The sequence below is a fragment of the Oculina patagonica genome, chromosome 13, assembly GCF_052425735.1.
Source record: "Oculina patagonica isolate OP01 chromosome 13, crgOcupat, whole genome shotgun sequence".
NCBI classification, from domain to species: domain Eukaryota; kingdom Metazoa; phylum Cnidaria; class Anthozoa; order Scleractinia; family Oculinidae; genus Oculina; species Oculina patagonica.
Genome location: NC_135770.1, coordinates 841,543 through 865,061, shown reverse-complemented (window position 1 = coordinate 865,061; position 23,519 = coordinate 841,543). Strand labels below are relative to the sequence as shown.

Genomic DNA, 23,519 nt, shown 5'->3' with positions numbered 1-23,519 from the left:
AGCAATACCTATCATTATCGTTATAAGAAGTACTTTTATGATTGTTTATTTGCTTCTTTGTCTGTTGTCTTGTCCGTTTGTTGGTCGTTCGGTTCGATTATTGTTTTGTACACATTGCATACTTTATTTGCATTGGTTCATTTGTTTTCTCTCGCTTGTTCATTCCACCGTTCATTCCTTCGTTTGTTTGTTTGCTTAAATAGGTAATACCACTACGTGTTTTCGATATCTAATCATTTATTTGTTAGCAACGTTCACCTTTAAATGCAGTCTTGTGCCACGTGTAAGGATTACCCTTGAATAAGACGATCTTAGAAGTGATTTCAGATTCGTCTTCTCCTAGATCACGTAACAGCCCTTTGTACGACGGTAGGGTGAATTTCATCTTTTCGCCTCCAATCATGGTTTCATTTTTCAAGTTGTCCTGCCTGTACAAGACCATTGTTAGATGCCGGCTAGAAATGACTATTGGTTCGTCTTCACCTTCACTGACAACGAGGCAGTCTCGCAGTTTCCAGATCGTTTTAAGAGCTTTCTGGGCAATTTCTTTGCTCTGTGAAAGAAATGCAAAAAAAAAAACACATTAGGCGAATTTCTGGAAATGATTACGTATGTGACTAAGTGTAGTGCAGTGTATTATGATGCAATTCTGGGCAGACGAGTGCGATATAGTGCATTGGAGTGAAGCGCAGTGAGGCACGGTGCGATAAGAAGAAGTGCAGTGTATTGAAGTGGGGTGCGACAGGGTGCAGTAAAGTGTGATGTGGTGTCAGGTGTACAATGCAGTACAGTGTTGTGCAATCCAATGAGTACGCTGCAGTGAAGTCTATTGCTAAGTAGAGAACAACATTGCTGCAAAGTGTAGTGCAGGGCAGGGAATGAAGAACAGTGTAAAACGATGCCGTGCAGTGTAAATGAATGCACTGGCGTGTAGTTTATTTACAATTATTAATGCCACTAGCACGACACTGACTGAATTACACATATTCATGTGTTTAATCAATCAAAGCAAGGGCACTTGCGAAATTCTCGTACATGTAGTACCTTTTTCTTGTCGACTTTATACCAAGCCGTTTGCACCGAAACCCAACTAGCATCTTGTGAAGAGATATTCAAAATGTTGCCGAGCCCAAGAAGCAGAGTGGAACTAACTCGTGACATAGTGCTGGCATCTTCAGTCTTATTGGCCATTAGTTGGGAAAGGAAATCTGTCACTTCGTCCAGTCGTTCCAGGGCTTTTTCCTGAATACAAAGTAACTTTTGTAACGGAAGGCATGTTTTGTCACGGAAAAAAAAAAAAAACAATAGGGGGAAAACGACGACTCTCGTATCTTATACCTGGACATATTATGCTAAAAAATTATTGCCAAAGATGACATAACTTGGCCAGGACAAACAATCCTAACCATTTCAAGATGTTCTTCTCGTATAGAGAGGATCTAAGTTTTTGTTATGCAAAATAATTATTAACGTGAGACTACATTACCTGTGTTTCTTGCGATATTTCGTCCCTATCTTTGGTTGCCATGGCTACCGCTGTGGTTACTTTTGTCATTAGTTCTTTGCTGTACCTTTTTATTCTACCCAATTCGTCAATGATGTTGTCCTTCAACTAAACATAATTGAAGAAGGAAATTATGGGATGCACCTTGTACTAAAACGAATTAGAAGTACAAACTTTCCCCGAAATCACATTTTCTCTCCGGCTTTTCGATGATAGAACCACCTTTCAGGTTGCGCAACCTAACGCTTGTTGAGACTTGTGATTCTCAGCTGGCCAAATTACATTTATCTAGATTCGCTTTTATCCTCAAAAGGAAATATATCAGATTTACATCAATTCAGTGTATACCAGTGCTAGGCCAACTATTTTGGAACAACTGATTCAACTGCAGCGGAGTATTAATTTAAATCTTATGTGACTACATATCTCCAAACAACCATAAACTTCTGGCCCTAGTAGAACGTGATCTGCTATCGCCTCCGAGGGTTGAAACGAAAGTCTAATGTTTCTTTTGAAGGCAAAATATAAACCATTAATGTGTACAACTATGCCTACTTGCCGCTAAGGACGAAATAGGCATGAACGTAAAGCTCATTCACGGAATGTGACATTGCATGCTTATTTAAATAAGCTTTCTCTATAATTAAACTTACCTTTCGGGCTTTCTCCTTTGAAATGGAATATTTGCTATTGTCGTCTTTTCCCTGATAAGATAACATCAAAATAAGAATTTTTTCTACTGCTTCCTGGCAAACTTCTAAGAGATAGTTTTATCATAGCAGTCATTTATACATTTAGCTACGTTGAAAGTGTGCCCGCCATTCACTCGGTGATGGTTGGAAAACGGAGGAGGAGGTGATCATCTAAAACACTAAAATATGAAACGTTAAGAGAGAAAATGACTAAAGGAAGTCACCACCAGAGTTCATTAAGTCACCGAAATTTCACTTTTGGTATTTGAGGTCAATGAATCTTCTGCTATTGTTTTTGTTATTGTCAACAGTTGTGATTGTTATTGTTATTGTTTTTGTTATTATTATTATTACTTTTATTGTTATTTTTATTTTTATTATTACTGTTATAATTATTATTATCATTGGCATGTTAATGAGGGATCATTACTTTGGCTTTTGGTGGTTTGTCCGTTCCGTTTATTGCCTGAGGACGCTGTATCTGGAAAAGATGTTGTATAGTACATAAGGTCTCAGGAAGATTTTGTACATAATTCAGGTATCTTGGAAGTCTACTCGCCCTACCATACTGTTAAATTCATGGTAATATTAATTCTGAAGTGGCCAATAAAAATTTAGCTAACGTTCAAAGTGTGTCCGCCATTCACTGCAGGTGATAGGTTGGAAACCGGAGGAGGAGGTGATACATTTAAAAACGCTTTAAATATGAAACGATAAGAGAGTAAATGACTAATGGACGTCACCACCAGAGTTTATTAAGTCATCGATATTTCACTTTTGGTATTTGAGGTCAATAAAGCTTTGTTTTTGTTTTTGTTATTGTTAACATTGTTATTGTTATTGTTATTGTTATTATTATTATTACTAGTATATTATTATTTAATTATTATTAATATTATCTATTATTATTAGCATGTTAATGAGGGATCATTACTTTGGCTTTTGGTGGTTTGTCCGTTCCGTTTATTGCCTGAGGACGCCGTATCTGGAAAAGATGTTGTGAAGTACATATGGTCTCAGGAAGATTTTGTACATAACTCAGGTTAGCTAACTATCGTACTGTTAAATTCGTGTTAATATTAATTCTGAAGTGACTAATAAGAAAGTGTTTATGTCTCCACTGTCATTTAGTCGATTTATCAATCTATGGCGGTTTTAATTTTTTGTTAAATGCAATTCATGACCGAGGTATAGTAAAATTTGCTATTTTGGTAAAGTTGTTGCAGGCTTTTCTACCATTATATGACGAGAACCTCTTACATGGGTGATGTTTCACTGTGTAACTTGAAGTGGCAATCACGTGACATTATTAGAAGCTCCATTAATAACATGTGACGCCATCATGTTAGGGATAAACTCAACAACTGCCGACTAACCTGAGATTTACTTGAGTCCACAAGTGAAAGTACCGAGATAGCCACGTCACTCGCTTTTGCGTATTCATTTCCGTCAATATAACGAGAGAACTTGTTATCGCGTTTGTTGGCAATCTTTTCCAAAGTTTTGACTACGTCTTCAGAATAGTTGTCTTTCACCTGAGAGAGACAAAAAAAAACAATGCACAAAAAAGATGCAAATGGCTTTAACCAGAATATTCAGATGCTCTAACCGAAAACTGTACAGCTGCTGGCTCACACAGCCAGCGACTCCTCCAAGAAAAGTTTTTGCTTTCACATTCTAACTATCAAGTTCCGAAAGTTTTTACGACAACAGAACATCTACTTCATTCTTCTATTTCTTCATTTTGTCATAATCACGGAGATAATTTCATAACAGGTTTTTATAATGGCACGGCCGAATATGCATGCGTTTTTAGCGTTCCTGGCCTACCTTAACTGCAACTCTGCTGATGGTTGAATCTCCCAGGGAATCTTTAATGTATACATCCACTCTTAACGCGAAATCGTCTTCCTCACTCCCCACGAGGAAGGTTTGTAGACAGCGTGTTCATCCCAATCCTCGCGTTTGGATAATTGATAACCAAGCCAACGCTGGTATTGTAACGAAATTCGTAAGTTAAAGGCTTGTCCTCGTCATGCCAGCCAACACAGGTGATATTGAAAATGGTCTCTACGGCGAAACCTTCGCTTGGCGTCACAAAACACCCACTGTTGCCTTCTGCGATTAATGGCGGAGAATTCAGAACAATTTTCATCTTCGTAGTGTTCCTTAATGATATCATTTTTCGTTTGAATTCTGATCACGGCCTTTATTTTGTAAACAGGATTTCTTGTTGATGACCGAACAGCATATGGAGAGAAATCCTTTACAACGAAGCTGCTTCCTGTTTTCCACTCACTGCTGCTGGAATTTAGTGCGTGGATACTCCATTTTGTGCTGATGATATCATTGCACAGTTTACCCTCACATTTGGGCTCGAGCCTCATCGTTTTGGACTGAATAATTTTATTTTTCTTTCCACAATTAGAACGACATCTGTGGTAAGAAAGAAAAAGGAAGGTACACTTTTTAGCTAGGGTTTGAGGTTTGAGGTAACAGTAAGAGGCTTTTTTAAAGTTCTGATGGTCCCTCTGTATGGTTTTCTCTCAGTTCTGGTAATCTGCGTTATATCCTTTCCTACCACCTTTTGTCTCTATTCGGTCAGTATTTTGCCAAAATCTATTTAATTCGATCCCAATTCGGGTTTGCCTGATTAAATGGCAGGGTGGGTTGACGTCATTCTAATAGGAATAAACACCATCACCACAAATAATTGGAAGAGGAAATGTTTCTTTTTTATAATTTTACAAGGAAATGCATCTCGAACAAGTAATCTTGAGCTAACCAAAGACATTTCTCTGCGAACTATGACAAAAAGTTTAAGGCGACGCTTAAATGTATCCCGTTTTACTCACCTAAAAGTGAAGTTTACGGACGGATGGACTTTTAAGACGTGAGCCGCTATCTTTTTTCGCTTTCCTTTCGACACCTCAAGTTCAAAGAAATAACTGTGTTTAGACGTCAGTCTGTTAACATTAACAAAGAGAATTTTCCCATTTGAAGTCATCCTTCCGTATTGGCATGTTTCTTTAAAAAGCACGTCACCTTTCCGGCTACTGTTGCAGGACCACGTGAAGCTCAACGTTCCTTCAGCAAAACTGTCAGGGTCATGTGACTCGGACGCGTCCAAAGCTATCTCGCCAATTCCTTTATCAGCTTCCTTTGGCCCTCTTATCTTCGCAACCAGTTCTGGTTGGTCAACTTTCAGAAGTACAAAGCTCTCTAGTGTTCTCCCCTCGGGTTGCTTGAGATAAGCAGTAAACCGCAGATATAAATTTACAGGATAGCAATCCGTGCAGTTAATACGAGGGTCTAAGACATGCTCTGTCCCATAGCTTGTTTCTTGAAATGGCAAAAGAGTTTCTCCCACCATTATGGATTGCTCCCACAATGAAGACTGGATCGACTTTGCCAAGGAATTGCAGAAGGTTACTTCTGCATGGAGCGTCAGACGCGATGTTGTTAAGACTTTCCTTGCTAAAGCTTTAGTTCCGTTTATAAGTATATCAATATCGGGAGCGAAACAACCGGACTTTCCTGAAAAAAAAATTGTTACTTCGAATCATACCATACTTTCTTCTTTCCCGGCCGAATAAAGAAAAGACAAATATGTTATAGGCCAGCAGTATCTTAGCTCATCTTTAAACTAAATTGAACCCGAATGACTCTGTTGTGGCAATGATGTTCCAAAAAGTACAAAATTATTTGATCAGCCGGGGATGAAATGTTTTGCACTCAAAATGCATGTTTAAATGTAACGACTCCCATCACCTTTTTCCCTGTTTTCCCGTGGAGGGTCACAAATATCCAAAACAATAATTGTCAATGGCGATCGTAAAATGTCGTACCGTTTCCGCGTAATACAGTACTTTACAGGAAGGCTAGTAAGAGCATAAGTTCATTCATCTAGGAATCCATTGTTTTAACCGTCAAAAGAAATAAAAATAGGTGATGACGACTTTTAAAAGCTCTTAAAGACTTTAAACAATCACGAATTATTTTAGTCTGTGAGAAATAACGTATGTTGAAATGCTTCACTTTTCTTACCTGGAAACAAAAAGTTGACATTTGTTTGGAAGAAGCTGTCCGTCGGTACGACAAATTTACTAGCAACAAAGTGAGCGGCTTCTTTAATACAATGTATCTCCACCTCGGCTGCCACTGATGCTCTGTCTGAATCACTACCCAGCCTGATACAACAAACAGAAAATCATCAGTATTTTGGAAAGCTGAATTTCAACTTAAAAAATTCCGGAAGACGGAAATAGATTTTCGATTCCGATTCCCTACCTACCCCCCCCCCCCTCCCCCGACAAAAAAAAAAAAAAGGGTTGGATGGGTCGCTCTAATTTATTATATTATATTATTATTTGTCGAAGTATTCGTTGGTTCTGAGGGTGACGGTTCTTCTACTTTAAACTTTATTTCTCATTGTCCAGCGATTTTTTTATATACCACAAACCCCCAAAAACCCTATATTTTTGCTTTCCGTTATAAAACGGTTTTCTCTTCAATACACACTTAATTTTTAATAGAGCAGTTTTCAATTGAGTGTCGTAAAACCAAAACCAAAGTAATTACTCTGGCCAATCACAATGATCACAGACAATCTAGTGAACTAATCAAAAGTCGAAACAAATTTTAGTGTTTGTTTTGTCGTCATCCGTCCGGTACATGTAGCCGGCACGAAGCGCGGGAAACCCCCTTACCCAGTGCGCGAGCGAGACACTATTGGTTTTGGTTCTTAGTTCTGATTGGCTGAGATTTCTAAGTGGCGCTTTTTATTGAAATTTTTAAGCCAATCAGTAAGCGTAGCAATGCAAAACCAAAGCTTTTTTTGGCCCCCCACATTTTCCCCCGGGGGTCCCACGAGCTCGACGTATATATATTTTTGCTTTCCGTTATAAACGCAATTAACTTTCGACACTCAAGTGAAAACCGCTCTATGCTGTATGATATCCACTTACTACTGAATCACAAAGTAGTTCAAACCCTAGAGCTGGCAAATGTGTCGATGAGCAATCACAAATCGCTTTAATTCGTACAAAAAAAATACAACTTTAAGCTACTACAGACCTATTTTAGTGAGTTAAAAATAAGGAATACTTACAAAAAACGTCTCAATTTTACACGAAGGAAACCTGGAACATTTCCAATAAGGTGTTCAGTGATCTGCAGGAAAAATACAATGGTCGTTTCGTTTTAGGGTGAAATGACTTCCCAAAATAAGTGTTGGGCCACACAAGCAGGCAAGTGAAGCGTCAGAGTGCTTTATTCAAACACGAGAGACAGTGTTTCATCAGGATATCCAAACACCGAGAAGAGAGTTGAAAATACGACGCGCTGCGGAATATTTTTGATGAAATTCGAGGTGTTTGGATAGCCGATGAAATACTGTCTCGAGTGTTTGATATATTCTCTCAATCGACTGAAACAAAAACTATGGAGTAAACGGCGATATAAAATCTTAAAGAATCCGTCCATACATGATCTTGTTAATCATAATCTTGCAGTTCTGCAGCCTTTAGCAATTACAGGCCATGGATACCAGTTCCAGAAGACGGTGTTTCAGCCCATTGTTCCCCTGCCGTTGTCTTGCTTTACCCAATTAGACCTAAAAAAATCTTCAGCGCAATTCAGATGTATAAATGGGTGCCAATGCTAAGAAAAACGTGTGATGTAGTAGCATTCCTTCCAGAGGGAGAATAGACTGTTCAAAGCCCTTTAGTTTTAACGTATTTTTTTTGATCGGGGAAAGAACGGCGAGAGAACTGGACGCTAGCGCAAAACGGGATCTGCGACGCAGTGGACAGTCTAGTGGGAGAATCAAACCACCTAGTATTTTATACTCTAGTAAATGGTCAAATTACCCACTAGGTACAAAAACAAAACGCTTTACCTCTTTTGTAATGTCAGCTGACCACGATTGATAATCTTCACTTGATTCATTCGCGAACGCAAGACTAAAAAATGCATCAGGATCTATAACTATGAGCCTCGCTAAAAAGTAGTAACCTGTGAAAGTCAATATATGATAAATAAGCATGGAACTACACAGCGACCTATGATTGTAACGTCTCCCACTGTCTTGAGGCGGCGCATTTGTCAATACAATACAATACTTAATTTAAAGTGGGAAACATGCTTAGCTTAGAATAGCTAGTTTACAGATGTTCCACTAAAATAAGAGATAAAAGAAAACTAAAATAGAATCTATAAGAATGTAAAAATATAAAATATAAAATCTAAAATGTTTAAATGCACTACCTAAAAATATACATCCGTCTACTCGGCTAAAAGTTTAAAAGTTTACAGTGCGTATCCTTCGGACAAATTCATTTTTACCAACAATGGCCCTGATTTCATTTGGTCGGGCGCCCGTTTCTGACTTTTTACAGAAGTTGAATGTTGATAATTTATTCTCAAAAATGTGGAGTTATATTATCCCGTTCGCTTGTTATTGACCTATAAGCGATGGTATACCTCGTGATTTAGTTATTTGCCTGGTAACTGTTTCGTCACGCCACTGTCACGCTGATATAAAACGTGTGGCCAACCATCACAACCTTCGACCTTGGTCTGTTGATCGGAACAATTTATTTTTTTGCAGTGGCTTTATATATAGTTCAGTTTATTAATTTTGTGGGTTCGTCGTTGCTGAAATAACTTTTGTCAGGAGCCATAACTTGGCTCCTTCTACTGAACCGTATGATTGTTTAAAATGCGATGGAAACATGGCAGTGGGAGCAGGGAAATTCAGTTAAAAATAATCAATAAAACACGTCTTACCTCCAGAAATGCACTCTTGCGTATATTTTCCGAGTAAGCACCTCATCTGCAAGCCAAAATGCATTTGTTTGCGACGGTTCATTGCTTCAAAGGAACAGAAACCGATGCGACCATTCCGAGCGCCATTATTTTGAAAAACAAAAACGCTGACTGTTGTGACCGTGGTCTCTAAAGGCACAGCAGTCAGCGGTCGATATTTTTCAAAATAATGGCGCTCGGAACGATCGCATCAGTTTCGTTGACTTAGGTAGCAATGAACCGCCGCAAAGAAGTGCAGTTTGGTTTGCAGATAAGGCGCCTACTGGGAAAGGAGGTAAGAAGTGTTTCATTAATTAGTTTTAACTGAACTCCTCTGCTCCCTGTGTCAATGCCGATGTTTATTACCGACGTCCTCGCATCCTGAATAATCAATCTCCCTTCCGCAATATTTTTATCACAAAAAGGGTAATGTCAAGAAGTTTGTTTTGAATTTTATTAGTTTGTTTTTGTTTTAACATGTAAAGTAAGAAGAATCGAAAACGTTTCGTACTTACCCGGCGCGCATCCATACAGTTCCATTCGCAAGCCGACATTATTGTTCCAGTCCAGCGGAAGTAACATAACCGATGTTGTGATAACCGGAAGTGGAACATCGTGGTGCTGAACACTATTACTGTCGTTATTTCCGGTGAATTTCTTTAAACAAAAAATGGAATGAGAAGAGATGATGAGAAAAGCAATTAGAAAATACTGTTGCAATTTTCTTCCTATGCGTATCCTTTTTGTGGATCACGTTTTCTAAACTGGCTCGAAACACCGGGAGTAAAATTGCAATGTTCGACTCCGTGAAACACATTCGCGCAAAATGACTTTTGTTTCGAGTTATCGGGAGGTTTTGAAATCGAGGACTCGACAAAACTGCAATTGTTAAGTGGGTGAAGAAGGGTGTCTTAAATGTTGCGTAGTTACTATTTGATCAACATTTTTATATTAAAAAACACCGTTATTATTTGTCAGCATGCATCTAGTCAATCGGCCAGAATGTTTTGTCTATCTTCTTTTTCATTATAGCGCTAGAAACGACGGGATGAGAGCGGCTGTCTTTTTCAAGGCGACTTTTGGTAAAAAAAAAAAAAAAACGGAGTAAGAATGAAAATTTATTGCTCATTTTCGGGTTTTAAAACTGAGGCGAGGTTCTTCAAAACCTTCTTTAAAATGTAGTCGTCTTCATTGCCAGTTTTACAGTCAAAAGCCATCTGCGGCCATGCATCCGGGTTACACGTTATTACCGTTCTGCAGCGGTCCCAAATATTTATTTGCGTCTTTTTGACTTATATTATCTAATAGTATATGAATTTTTCACGCTCTGGTTGGACAAGTTTCAGCCGGTTGTGTAGTAGTTTCGCCAATCTGACTTTCTCCTCTAACTTACGCCTAGTTTCGAACCCCTGAATTAAAGCGGTTCTCATTAGTTAATGCCAAGGCTATCAACTTCAAGCTGATTATTAATAGTTTTTTGTTTTACTTAGGATAAGCTTGACACATGCGAATACATCTCCATACTTGGCGCAAATTGTTGGATATGGTGGTGTAGCCTCATCATACCTTCCGGCTGTAGAAGTCTACCTCAAGTTCTTTTTAAATGAAGGGTTTTTTCTTGAGCTTTTGGATGTAAAAAAACTACGTAGTTTAGTTTTATGATAGATGGGTTTTCTCCAAAGTCGAATGCCTTCCTCAAGCCTGTATGTTCCAAAACACCATCGTTGATCACTGATCTTTTTAAAACGCTCAAATAATTGGCAGAAGCAAGCTGAATCTGTGTCCTATTAATCCACAAACAAAAATTAATTTTTCCTCGATTTCTCCATTTCGTAAAGTGTCAATTTTTGTGAATTCGGCGTTAAAAACAATGACAATTAAAGAGCAAGTTTTTCAGAATCTTGTTGCTTTGTCTTGCTTCATAATATTTAACAAAAAAGGAGACAAAATGATTTAAGCCGAAACTCGCCGGCTGGCGTCGATTAAAGTGGAAATTAAAAATTGTGCAAATAAATGGTTTGCAAACATAGGTTTATGAAACACGCTAGATAATACTTTAATTATCACTATTAAAGGTTAATCATGATGTCGAATAAGTCTTTCCTAAAACTGCCAGTGAGGATTTTCTATGTTCTTGGTACTCCCCATTTATATATTTTTCTTTTTTTGCAAAGTTAAAGCATAATTGTTGAAATTTGTATTTCAATAGAAAAGAGCCAGGGAGTACTGATTAAAACACAATTGATAAAATTTGCATTTGAAAAGAGAAAAGCTCAATAAAGTATACTGTCGTATAATTTTGAGCTTTTCACGTAATAAGAAAAAGTTGGCTATCCGGCCTTTCAACACGCTTTGAATATACCGGCAAAATTCTAAATTTTATTAACAAACGCGTGATTATTAAACGAAAAATGTGCATAATATATACGTAAACTGTTAAAACTCTCGTGTTTTAATAAAAACCTAACAAAAGCATGGCCTAAATATCAAGTAAGTCTAAAGATCTTTTACTTAAACACCATAATCGTTAAGTAATGTAGACATTCTCGATTACTCGAAGATGGATGACAAGAATTCAACAATCAAAGAATTGTTTTTAATCGCAGCCTATTTATGCTAGGACAAAATGCCAAAGACTAAGAGCGAAATCATCAACTTAGAACATTGGCTTATCATTATATAACAGTCCATAAGAGAACACAGGGAACTAATGTCAACAATTAAAAAGTCAACGATACTTCGTTCGATTTTTGGTGCCATAACTGGATAATAAAGATACTTAACGAAGAAAAACCCACAATCAGGCAATGCGATCCTAAGCCTTTAACTACAGCCATAAATAAGCATTTACTTACCTTAGTTTTCCCGCTTGTGTCTCTGAAGTTTAAAAAACCGCTTCCAGCTGAATACATCAACGTATACTTAGTGACCCACTCTTTCACTCTCGTGTCGCCATATCCTTGCGTAGAAACTCCTGTTATTATAGTCTCGTTACGCAACTCGATCCTGATCCAGGTCTTGTTTCTAGCGGAACCGCCGCTTCGTAAACTTTGTTTTGCGCGATAACCGTGGTAGGGAGGCAGTTTCAGGTGAAGCCGTGCCCATTGAGCTCCATAAGTGCTGTAATCCTCGCCAAAAGGCGATGAAGCGCTTAAATCACTGTCTGGTATTGAGCCGGCTTGCATTCCCAGCGGAGATCTACAATTGGCTGGAGAAAGAAAAATCAAACGGACAGGAATAATGTCTTAAAATGACTTCTCTTAAAATATACTACACAAAATTTGAAGTAGACACTTTTCGGGTTATAGGAAAACGTAGGATTCGATTTAATGCCTTCTTACCGATTATTTCTGGAATTTCCATTGGCTCCTGTCGAACTTTTGCTAAAACGAAGGACGCCAAAAAATTGCAAAGGAAAGCTAGTTTCATCGTAGAGTTTTAAAGTTTAAAGTCGTTATCTCGAAGTCCCACACAGCCTGCAAAAACCTGGTGAGATGTCTTGCTATTTCCATAAAAGAAAAGAAAAATTACAATGCAAGATATCCAATTGGTGGATAATCACTTCCGGTTGTCAAAAGCAAGACGAAGTTAGAAGGAAACCTCGTCATTTGCCGTCACGTGAGAAAAGAAGCACGCCTTCTTGTAATATAAAACGTTTAATATCGCCAAAAGCAAATTAAATGTCATTCAGCATCGTTAGCGACGAGCGCTAGTAAACACCTGTCGTGCCAAAATTGCTGCGCCTTCCACCATAGCTTTTTAACCGCGCTTCCTTTTGAGCTTGAAACTTTGTTGGTACGAGCTTCTGTTATCTAATAAAAGGACGTAATTTTAATTTCCAAGTTTCTTTCACTCCAGTCTATAGATTGTAGGTTTGGCGATAGGATGGGGCTATTGTCCTTCACTCGCGATTGTCGACGGTATGTTATTAAATAGCTGCATGGGTTTAGAATGGGCTAAAACAACCACACTGGAAAAGGTCACCAAGAAATACGTTTAAACTGTAAATTGCGAAAATAAAATCAGTGCAGCTATGAAAGGGCGATAAAATAAAAGTCTGCAATGAAATATTAGAACTTTTTCTGCTAGAACGGCTTTTCTTTGTTTAATTAAACGCTTCAAGATCGAGACAAGCCATAAAAAATACACCTGTTCAATATAAAAAGACCCCAACTTTAATCAATTTTTCCATTAGAAATTGTCAACAAGTAAGGCAAACGGGCGGATGTCTGGGTGATTTTTACAGAATTGAGCGTTGCGAAATTTGAACCGTTTATCAGACCTACTTTGTAAATGAAAACGTATTCTTTTGATGAGTGAATAGAATCGGGGTGTTCTGTGTACATAATTATATTTCATAACCATATATGTGCCACAGAGTAAATGAATTCAAACTCTGGCGGTGGTCCGACGCAAGTTTGATGTTTCAAAAAATTCACAGTATTAACCTGGACGCCAAGATGTTAACTTGCAAGTTTGTTTAGTCCAATTTATTAAGTTCTGAGTTTTGAGCGGGCTTATTTATTTTTTAACACGCAAAGTGTTATACATCTTATTCCATAGAAAATATCACTATTTTTTATTTTAATTTTGATGTTTGATTTTTTTCCCTTTAGACAAAGGACACGTTAATTATTGACGTGAATAGTTTTCAAGCTGAGAAATTAATCAGGTAAGGACCCGCCAACAAACTGAGAAAAGACTCTTGAGTCTCTGCTAATTTGTATTTTCGTCGTGGGATTTACCTTTTTTATTTTGAAAATCAAAATAAAGCAAAAAATAAACTTCAAAGAAAATATAAACAATCATAAGGGCGTGAAAAATTGAATTCTATCTAAAACTTTAAAAAACGAGTTTCGCCTGCTGGGACGAAAATTGTGAAATGTCATGCATATTTTCCGATAACTGGGGGGAAGGGGATAAAATGTTATTTAAGACGTGCTTGATATCACGAGATTTGATACCGGAATAGCAACATTTTCATAACAGGAACTTTAAATGGGGGAAGATATTGAAAGCCTGCTAAATTTAACGCATGTGATCGCACGTACCATTTTAATCGACAAGATATGTTTCCAACTCGGTTTCTAAATTTTTTCATCCTGTAAATTTCAGTTTTCATTTTCTTTTCTTTTTATTTTGAACAGTCATTTATTTTTCTCTTAGGAGGGTTGAACTAGAATTGATTGACACCCATCAGTCTTAGAAGACTATGGTGTATAAAATATTGAATAAAAAACCGAAAATATGGAATAATGTCCACTTGCGTATAATAAGCTACCAAATAATATCTATATCTATTTCTATGGTGTATAAAATTTGGAATTTAAAATGGCAAATGTGGTAGGAATGATGTCTACCTGTGTATAATAAGCTACGAAAAAATAGTTGTATCTTCAATATATTTATTATGTCAATAACAGATAGTCATTGATAAAAAAATATACATATTACTTCAACCGGCGATTCTTCAGATTAGCACTTCATTTTTCATAGTTCCTGTTCCGCTAGACATGGTACCGTAAATACTTGCACGCTCACTGTCGTCCCAGGCCAGCACCCTTCAGTCCTACACTTGAACTTTTGACACGTGGATTTCTTGTTCAAATATCGCCTTTGTAAAGTAATCACTGGTTCAGTTTGCTCTACCGTTGACAAGCAGCTAATAGTGCACAGCATTCTTATATATTCCTTGAAGACAACTGCTGCTTCATGTGTCTTAACTTAAATTCAAAGGAAGTGTTTATCGAAAGTACTACGGTAAGAAACATCGTAAACTACTGAAAATGACCAGTACTTTAACGTTAAGGAGCTCGAAGATGATACAACGACCTTCCACTGCAAAGCGAACTGACAAGAGGAGGCAGTTAATCTTTGTGGGTTAAAATTCTAACGTCTAAAGGTTCAAGAAACATTAAATAAAAACAGCTATTATGTTGTTCCGAGGTAATTATCCGTTTCCGAATAGAACAGGCTTTCGGGAGCCAAGCTCCAGGAAAACTTTACAGTGTCAGGATCAGAAACTGGCCAAATCAGATGATTGTGTTTATTATCCATATATGGAAATTAAAAGAGATCCCTCGGTTTCTAAGCACTTGGACGTTAGCGGAAGAGATATCGGTTGAAATCTTTATAAAGGGTTTGTTTATATGCCCAAGGGTTAGCCCTGTGTTCCGACTAAAATGATTATAATCTGCTAACAGGAGATTCCAAACATTATTCTAGCAATGATCATAAATTTCCTGAAATTATCATGGCGAACACAACAAAAACAACATTTCAAGCACATCATTTGATCAGATCAACGACTTTAATTAGAGTATGTTTAAAAACATACTGAAATTTCTGCTCCGTGATTTTCTATATTTGTTACTTCGTTCATGTTATAAAACCTAATCTAACCATTCACCTTTCAGTTAGAGTTCCAAAATGATGTTCAAACTTCTATAGATCTTTGCTTCCAGCTTAATAAGCATTTTAATTTCTATTTATATGAAGATTAAATACGTAGACAGCAAAGAACTAAATGCAGTTTGACAAACCTAGCATGTCGTAACTTTGTACCCCGCAAAAGGCTGTTAACAGTAAAAGAGAAATTTCAACGCCAACAAATCCCATCTTGCAAGAATCATGTGACCTGCAAATAAAAAAAAAACATTTATTTAAAGATGCTCGGCGAACAATTCAAAAGCAACAAAAATATTTAATCAGTAACAGAAATCGAATTTTTCAAATACAGAAAGCTAATATTTACGCCTCAATTCTGTTTAAGCCCGATCCTATTACTGAAATCTCTATTTCGGTGTGAGAAATAGAGAATTTTTTCACTTCCGTTACTAGATCAGCACCAGAAAATAGACTAAAGCTCTCGACACTTAAATTATCTTTTACTTTTCTCCCTGCCTTGGATTCATCATGGTGTTAGTCAGAAGTTATGTCAATAAAAAGAAATAATACCTCGGCCGCAAGACTTTTTTTATTCATATTTTCCGTTTTGAAGCGAAGGAGGACACTTTTCTCTTCCTTCCTTCCTATATCAGCATTAAGATTATTGGGATACATTCAACATAATGCCTAGATAAGCAGGCAAGTCATAAGAATACTAAGGAGTAATTTCTTGACATAACACAACGTTCACTGAATTGATCATGATATCTGACTACTGCTTTTGCACGTAATAGTTCTAATTTATTGTGCGAAAGGCCGAATGAAGACAAAAAACAAAATAACTTAATTTTGCCATAGCTTACACAGGAAGTGGACGGGCAGGACTGATATATCTTCGCTGTAGCACATGTACAGTAGAATCCGGATTTTTCAAACCATAGATTTCTTGGCACTCCTGATAACTAGAACCAAAAGCTGTTTCCTTTTCCTTGGTCAAATACTGCTGTTTTGCCCCCGACTTCTCAAAATAATTTTCGTTTCCCTTGGAGGTTTAATAAATCAGGAATCCACTGTACGTACGCGCCTAAAATTGTTTCCCAAGAAAACAAATGTAATGTTTTGACTTGAAACATTGCAAATATCGCAGATTCCAGCTTTTCAAACGTCTTACATCCAGTCCAGCTCTGTGTTCTTAAGATATAATTCTGTTTCATCGGAACCGTCGTCAAAATAACTTGCGTAAAAGAGATCAAGAAATTGCTACCTTACACTCCAGGCGTGCGGTGACCAAATTGTGTCTTACATCTCTGGGTCATGGATATCGGTCCAATCCTTTCAGCGAGAAACAAATTAATAAAAGTCAAATGTTTAGTATTCAAACATGGATATTAACTTTCTTCGGAAATTCTGGAGTGAAATTTTGCCTAATTATTGTGCCACGGAGTAAAAGTCAATAATTTGTGCTTTGAGCTCGAGTGACGAAAGGACTCACGTAAATAAGAGCAAATTGATAACTGTCCAGAGGGATTAACTTTCTACTTTATTGTTTTTAAAATACCGAATATATATACATACCGAATATATATATATACGCATGGACGATTGCAATAATTAAAAAAATAGAAATATTTAAAAAGGTACCTACCGTGAATTAAACTTCACGTAATAATAGGTCCATTTATTTCCGGTTTCACGTGGTCAATTTAACTGCCAAACATAATATGTTTTTTTGGAACCAGAAAAAGGCTTTTACGTTGTTTCTGTTAAGCAGAGTGTTAGGTGCTGTTTCTGTTAGGTAGAGTACTCAAAATTCTCGCCGAATAGCCCGAAGGGAAAACAAATAATCATTGAAGATCTCTATGGAAGTAGAGAGGATACGGTACGACAAAGGGTTGAATGTGCTTTGAATGTATTCGAGTTCTTTGAAGGTGAATGACTTTACCCACTTTATTCTTAAAATGAGCACACCCTTGAAAAATTTAGCGTAAACTTGTCAAGTTTGTCATCTTTTCCTCATTGGAAGCTATCCTTGCTTTTTGTTGTTATCTCTTTGGAGTTTTTCTACTTCAGAAAACAGTATTTTTGCCCTTATCGATTTCCGGCACTGTGGCCATGAAAAAAAGAATTACCCCTTTTAAGTAGTAAATTATATTTTCAAAGGAAAACTCCGTGGTGTACGTGGGGTGTGTTGATCATTCTACAAGCAAGCGAATTATATTTTATTATATCATATCTGATCATGATTAATGTTCAATTATGCGTGCAGTATTGCGCGCTCGTTGCTGCGAGAAGAGACCTATGCTACCCTTTGGCACAAGATACAAAGGTGATTTGAAATACATGAATGTAACCTTATTTATATTTCCCCGATATTTTTTTCGATAACATGGAAAACATATGCAAAATCAAACGAAATTTTAGGTAAATACTTAATAGGCATATTTACAAAGTGCAGTTAGTAGCTTTAATAAACATAACGTATACCCCAATTCTTGATGGCGGCTATAAAATAAATAAAAAAAATTACCTTCGTTTAGACACGATTGTATTTAAAGCTAGAAGCTTGTGCCGTGTATTTCCGATCGAATTGGAATTGGCTATAATTTAAAATAAGACAAAAATGCTGGTTTCGTGATGCATTCTAATTAAATCGATAAAAACTGTTCTCCAACTGCAAAAAAAATTGTCGCTGAAAGCCAAAAGTGTGCTGTAGGCTCTGTGGCATTAAACTCATAAAAGAACATCATATGGAATTTTGTTCGGTTCATTATCAATTATGAGTTAGCCAGAAAACGGGTATGAAGAAATTAAACCAATTTCAACAGGCTTACCTAGTTATTGGAAGGAATCATGTCCCTGTTTCCAACTGCGAGTTGTGTAAATAGGGAGAAATTTTAAAAAGGGAATCCTCGATTATTACATTAAATTTATAGTAAGTAAACAATAAACTATGTAATGAGATTATTTGAACATTGTCTTTTTTCGTGTACGTGAGGTTTTCCTAGGATGTTCGTAAAAGCAATCAAGATGTATTCAAATACCGGATATGAGATTATTATTAGTATTATTATTGGTAAGAGAAATCGGCATGCTTGACAAGTCTGATCGTTATATTCATGTCATAAAAACTGTCCAGTAAAAGGTGTAAAATGACACAGGTCTTGTGCAATCCTGGTACAAAATCGACTGTGGAGGACCATGCGAAATTTAAACAAGAACAAAAAAATTGGGTTCAAATGTTGATCCTATACTTAAAACCACAATAATTGCAGTGAATGGTATAACATAAACAATTTACAAACGCAGAAAAATATCTTCGAGGTAACCTGCGATCAGGCGTTATTTTTCTCGCGGCTATTAAAGGGTCAACGGAAAAATAAACGCCTGATACAATTACTTGTCGGGTCGTCTGTTAAAAGTCCAGATTCTGGACTTTTTTCTGATTGGACAGCTAACAAAAGGCAAAATTAAACTCTATCCTGATTGGCTAATTGAGTTTAAGTGTAACTTCCGGTCCACCAAAGACGCCAGACGATCGTTATCTTCGAGGCAACAATCTTTACGCCGAAAATTATTTGAACGCCGGCTAATTATTCAAAAAATAAACATATTACTTAGCCATATGGGTAATTAAAAGGCGTGTCAAACAACATTTCATGTCGGATAAGCGGGAAAGGAAATATAGATTAAACAAATGTTTAATAAAAGAACGGCAAACATCAATCGTTTATGACGTTTAACAAGTAAGCCAGACAGTATCTTATGCGAGAAGAGCAAGAAATAATATAAAATTTAAACACGTGCTAAAAATATAAAGAGCAATTATTGGTCGTGAGATTACTGGAGCATGCCAAACAGCATCTCATGTCCGAAAAACCGGAAATAAAATGAAATTTTACAAGTGACGGCAACCGTCGCCCAAAATCGGGGGTGGAAGAGGAATTATCGGAACTGACTTATTCATTATTCCTTCACACTTTTCACGACTTCTTCAATATTCATTTTCCGACTATTGTATTCATTATTCCCTATTTCCTAAATTAAGTGACCGTTCATTTGTTTGGGATGGGGGTGGAATTGATTGACCAGTGCCTAAAAAATGCATTTGCCCTCCTTCGTCATCAGATATTTTAACCATGACCCCCTTCGTAATCTTAACTTTTTATGTGACCCCCTCCCCCCAAAAAATAACAATGTATGAAGCTAAATTTCGAATCTCAGACAAAATTGCAGTTTAAAGTGATAACAAAAATAGAGGGCCTGAATGGGGGTACCTCGATAACACTAAACACTTAATGTTTTGGCTCTGTAACACGAAACAGTAAAATTTTAGGCATTTAAACATTAACAGTAAAAAAACAAGAAACTTCAAGTAGTTTATAACCGTGCGGTTAATGTTTGACCTCCTCTTTCAGTTCCTTGGCTAGAAAGGCACGGCGCCGCACAGTAAAAAATCTTTAGAAAAGCAGTCACTTGAGAGATACACAAGTCGTGTTTGCGTGAGTCACAGAGTGTGCGTAACATGAGCCTGGCCGGATAAAGTCCTGCTTACGCATGCAAATATTTATTTTGTTCCGAATGTTCAATAAAATAAACCCAAACCTGTTAATGAATGGCATTAAAAAGAAGTCCATTTCACGCGAAAATAAAGAGTAGACTAAGGCAATCCCTTTGTATTTCTCCGTTTAGCGTCGTCGGACGAGCTTTTGCAAGTATAAATAGAGCATACCTGACTGCGCGATTTAGCAGGTAATTCCCCTGGCGTAATGACGTGTCTCCCGTGCCTTGACACATTCTTGCTGAGCTTGCAATTTTCGTTTCGATTCCCAAAATAAACTTAAATCAAAAATTGGAATATCCAGAAAACAAGTCGTTGTTTTGCAATATTCAAAACGTTCCAGGTAAATTGTACGACTTGCACTTGCTCCGAGCCAAACGCTTGAATAACACAATAATAAATATTTCACACAAACAGAGCGAAGAGTATTTGTAAATATTTTTAAAATACGTGAATGATTATTTATAGCTACAGGCGAGCAATCGCGTCGCATGGGTCTCACGTAGTAGTAGTTTTAAATAGCTCGGACATGTCCAAGCGGTTTTTGGCTTCGCTATGTAGACTCTATGTGATTATTCAGTCCTCTCTTCTGGTAAAACACTCGAATGACACAAAAAGATACATTTTACTCTAAACAGAGAGCAGAGTTTTCATGTTAAATGAGTGAACGTAAGTAAACATGAATCTTGCGTGACCGTGACTGGGCCGCGTGGGTCTGGAACCGACAAAAATACTTTACCGACAAAAAAACGACAAAAAAAGCAAAACGCAGGGCAGATTATGAACCGGCTTCGCACGGTTAATTACTGAATCACTAAATTTTCTCCAAAAACAGAAAAAAAACCGATTCCAAAAAGGCAGTTTTTTTGTCCTGTATATGAAGAAGTTTTCGGCAATTTTCCGAAGTTTTCCGATCAGTTCGGAAGATTTCCAAAGACTACCGAATATTCCCGAGGACTAACGAAGATTTCCAAAGAATACCGGAGATGTTCTGAGACTACTGAAGATGTCCGAAGACTACCGAAGATTTCCGTGCAGAAATGCGAAAATTTTCTCTGAGTTCCTGAGTGATTTTATCCGGTTTTTGAAGAGCAAATAAGGATTTACAATGCTAAAAGTTTTCATAAAAAAACCTCCAAACACTAGTAAAAAAGTTGGCCAATGTAAGAGCAAACACTAAAAATTATGGTCAACACTTAACCCCATTCAGACCCTCAAAATACTGTAGTGAGGCCCTTTTAGGGTAAATTCCGACAAGCGACACGGCGTTTAAACAGCGACCTGGAAGAAATTAAATGGCGACGAACGACAAGACGGCTTTTATTGAAATAGCGACAGCGAAGGAAACAATTAAATAAGAGCACTACGGCGAATCCCTCGGTTTCTTAAATGTTCGACGGCAAACCTGATGTAGTCACAAATCGAAACAGTCAAATCCCCTGCGCCATCAGCATGCAGGGCCAGGCATGCTTTTAGGTCCCGCAGCTATCAAGTCAAAAAGCGGATAAACACAAACAGTGAAAAACTTTCTTTGCTTGTCCTACTCACTTGTATTTATGCTATAAAGGGTACAAGATGACAAATCCTTATTCGTTATGGCTGTGGCTGATCAAAACGTTATAAATTCAATAAAAAAAGTTGAAAGGAACAAACTCAGGCTAAACTAATGAGGGGTTGCATTAGAGCGGAAGAGCGGGAATGTTGCTGCTATAATCACTGAGCTGGCAACCAACTAACGTACTTCATCCTGATAAAGCATAGCAAAGTATAAGGAAATACGACAAATAAGCCCAGATGTCATTTCAGCCGAGCGAGATCAAACCCACCTTTGAAAAATTGACAGTGAATGCCTGAAACAGCGGACAGCAGTCCAAAAATAATTGCCCGTCGAGGTAGAGAAATCGGTGGAGAAATGTTTTGCGATCGAGAATTTTTGATCAGTTGAGAACACGTCTTTTTAATTAATCTGTCAAAGAATTAAATTATATTAATTTCAACAGCTCTCTTAAAATGCACGAAAAACTTCTGCTCGTTTTTATTTGGTCAAAAAATTTAAGTCGTTTTTTAATTGGTCGAAAAATTTAAAACATGCACCGTTGAGTTTTTAATGCGTAATTTAAAGTGCCCGAGAAACTTCCTCTTTGCGTACCTAATTTAGTCACGTCGTTTTTAATTGGTCGAGACATTAAAAACATTAACTGCTTTTTAAAACACCGGAGAAAGTTATGCTCTGTGCACCCATGCAGGGTACTCGTGTGTATTGTATTCTAAAGTTAGAACGCCGTCTAGATCTTTTTTATGTGTCAAATAATTAAATTAATTTTAACGGCTCTTTCAAAATGCACGAAAAAACTTCTGCTCTGTGTACTTAGTTCAGAGTCACGTCGTTTTGTTTTCAGAACGTTTCGTTGTAAATTCGGGTAATAGTATTTCGGTCCCTAAAATTTTCTGAAGTTTGAAAGTTCTAGCTAGCGTATCCGAAAAGATACACTTTTCGTAGTATTTAAAAATAAGGCTTTTTAAAAATCGCACAAAAAGGACACTAATATAACGCAAAAACGATGTTCCGCCACCTATAGTAAAATTTTCTCTTGGGTGCCCCTGAAAATACCAGAAAAACTCCTGCTCTGTGTACCTAGGTTACTCACGCATTTTTTAATTGGTTGAAAAAATTAAAATATCTGAGAGACTTCTGCTCTGTTACTCGCGTCCGTCTTTAGACGAAATTACGACAGCGACATGCGGACCATTCTTAGTTGCGACAGTCTCGACTCGATCCTCGAGACTCGATCCTCGCGTCTCGAAGTTCGAGTCACTCGAATTTCGAGTCTCGAGGATCGAGTCTCGAGTCTCGAGGATCGAGAAACAAGGCAATCTCGAATATTCATAACTCGAAAGACTTTCGAGGTAACGAATTTTTTCTCGAGGAGAGAATAAAAGGCTGCTCGCACATCATGTACAAGTGTTTCGCGCTCACCATTAGTGCATGAAATATAAACAAGTTCGTTCGAGTGATAATGGCGATTTTGCAAGAAAGAAGCAACGACTTTGGAGTTAGTAGGCACACCGAGAGTGGAAATTCAAAACAATTCGGTAAAATATTGACATTACTGTGTACTTCAGCTTATGGTACTCCATTTGAAAGTATATTTCCTGCTGAACATATGATATATAGTTTATGGGGGCTGGGAGGTAAAAAAGATGAGCTGTTGCCATTTTGAAACATGTACAGTACCACGAACGATAAAGTTTCTCTCAGAAACTTGGTAGTTAAAGGGTTTACTAAAGTGGTGCGCACTAGCCATGTATGGCCGTACTAATTTAGCGTTAAAGTTCATCTGACATGGTACCTTAAACATGTTTGAGCCTCTTAAAAAAACGACATTTTACAGCGCCAAGCGCAAGTGTATGCAACGAAAACAAATTTTTAGCCACTTGAAATGCGCTATGTTATAAGTGTGGAAAAGTTGTTATATTCAAATTATCTCATGTTAATTCAGAAGAGAAGGGGCAGCTGAAAGTGGTCATGTGCGAATACACGGCCGAGACGAAACAAAATCACCGTTACAAG

General features: G+C 37.3%; 1 protein-coding gene across 1 annotated transcript; it reads right to left on the bottom strand.

Annotated features, from left to right (window-relative positions):
- Window positions 1-1,571: 1,571 nt before the first annotated feature.
- LOC144635472 (uncharacterized) lies at window positions 1,572-12,760 on the bottom strand. Its single transcript, XM_078494573.1, has 12 exons — window positions 12,345-12,760; window positions 11,859-12,211; window positions 9,519-9,660; window positions 8,096-8,211; window positions 7,307-7,368; window positions 6,244-6,386; window positions 5,052-5,733; window positions 4,027-4,632; window positions 3,573-3,731; window positions 3,131-3,181; window positions 2,158-2,208; window positions 1,572-1,612 (listed from the first exon to the last, which is right to left on the bottom strand). The coding sequence occupies exons 1-8, from the start codon at window positions 12,430-12,432 to the stop codon at window positions 4,230-4,232; spliced, it is 1,989 nt and encodes a 662-aa protein (XP_078350699.1). The 5' UTR covers window positions 12,433-12,760; the 3' UTR covers window positions 1,572-1,612; window positions 2,158-2,208; window positions 3,131-3,181; window positions 3,573-3,731; window positions 4,027-4,229.
- Window positions 12,761-23,519: the final 10,759 nt, after the last annotated feature.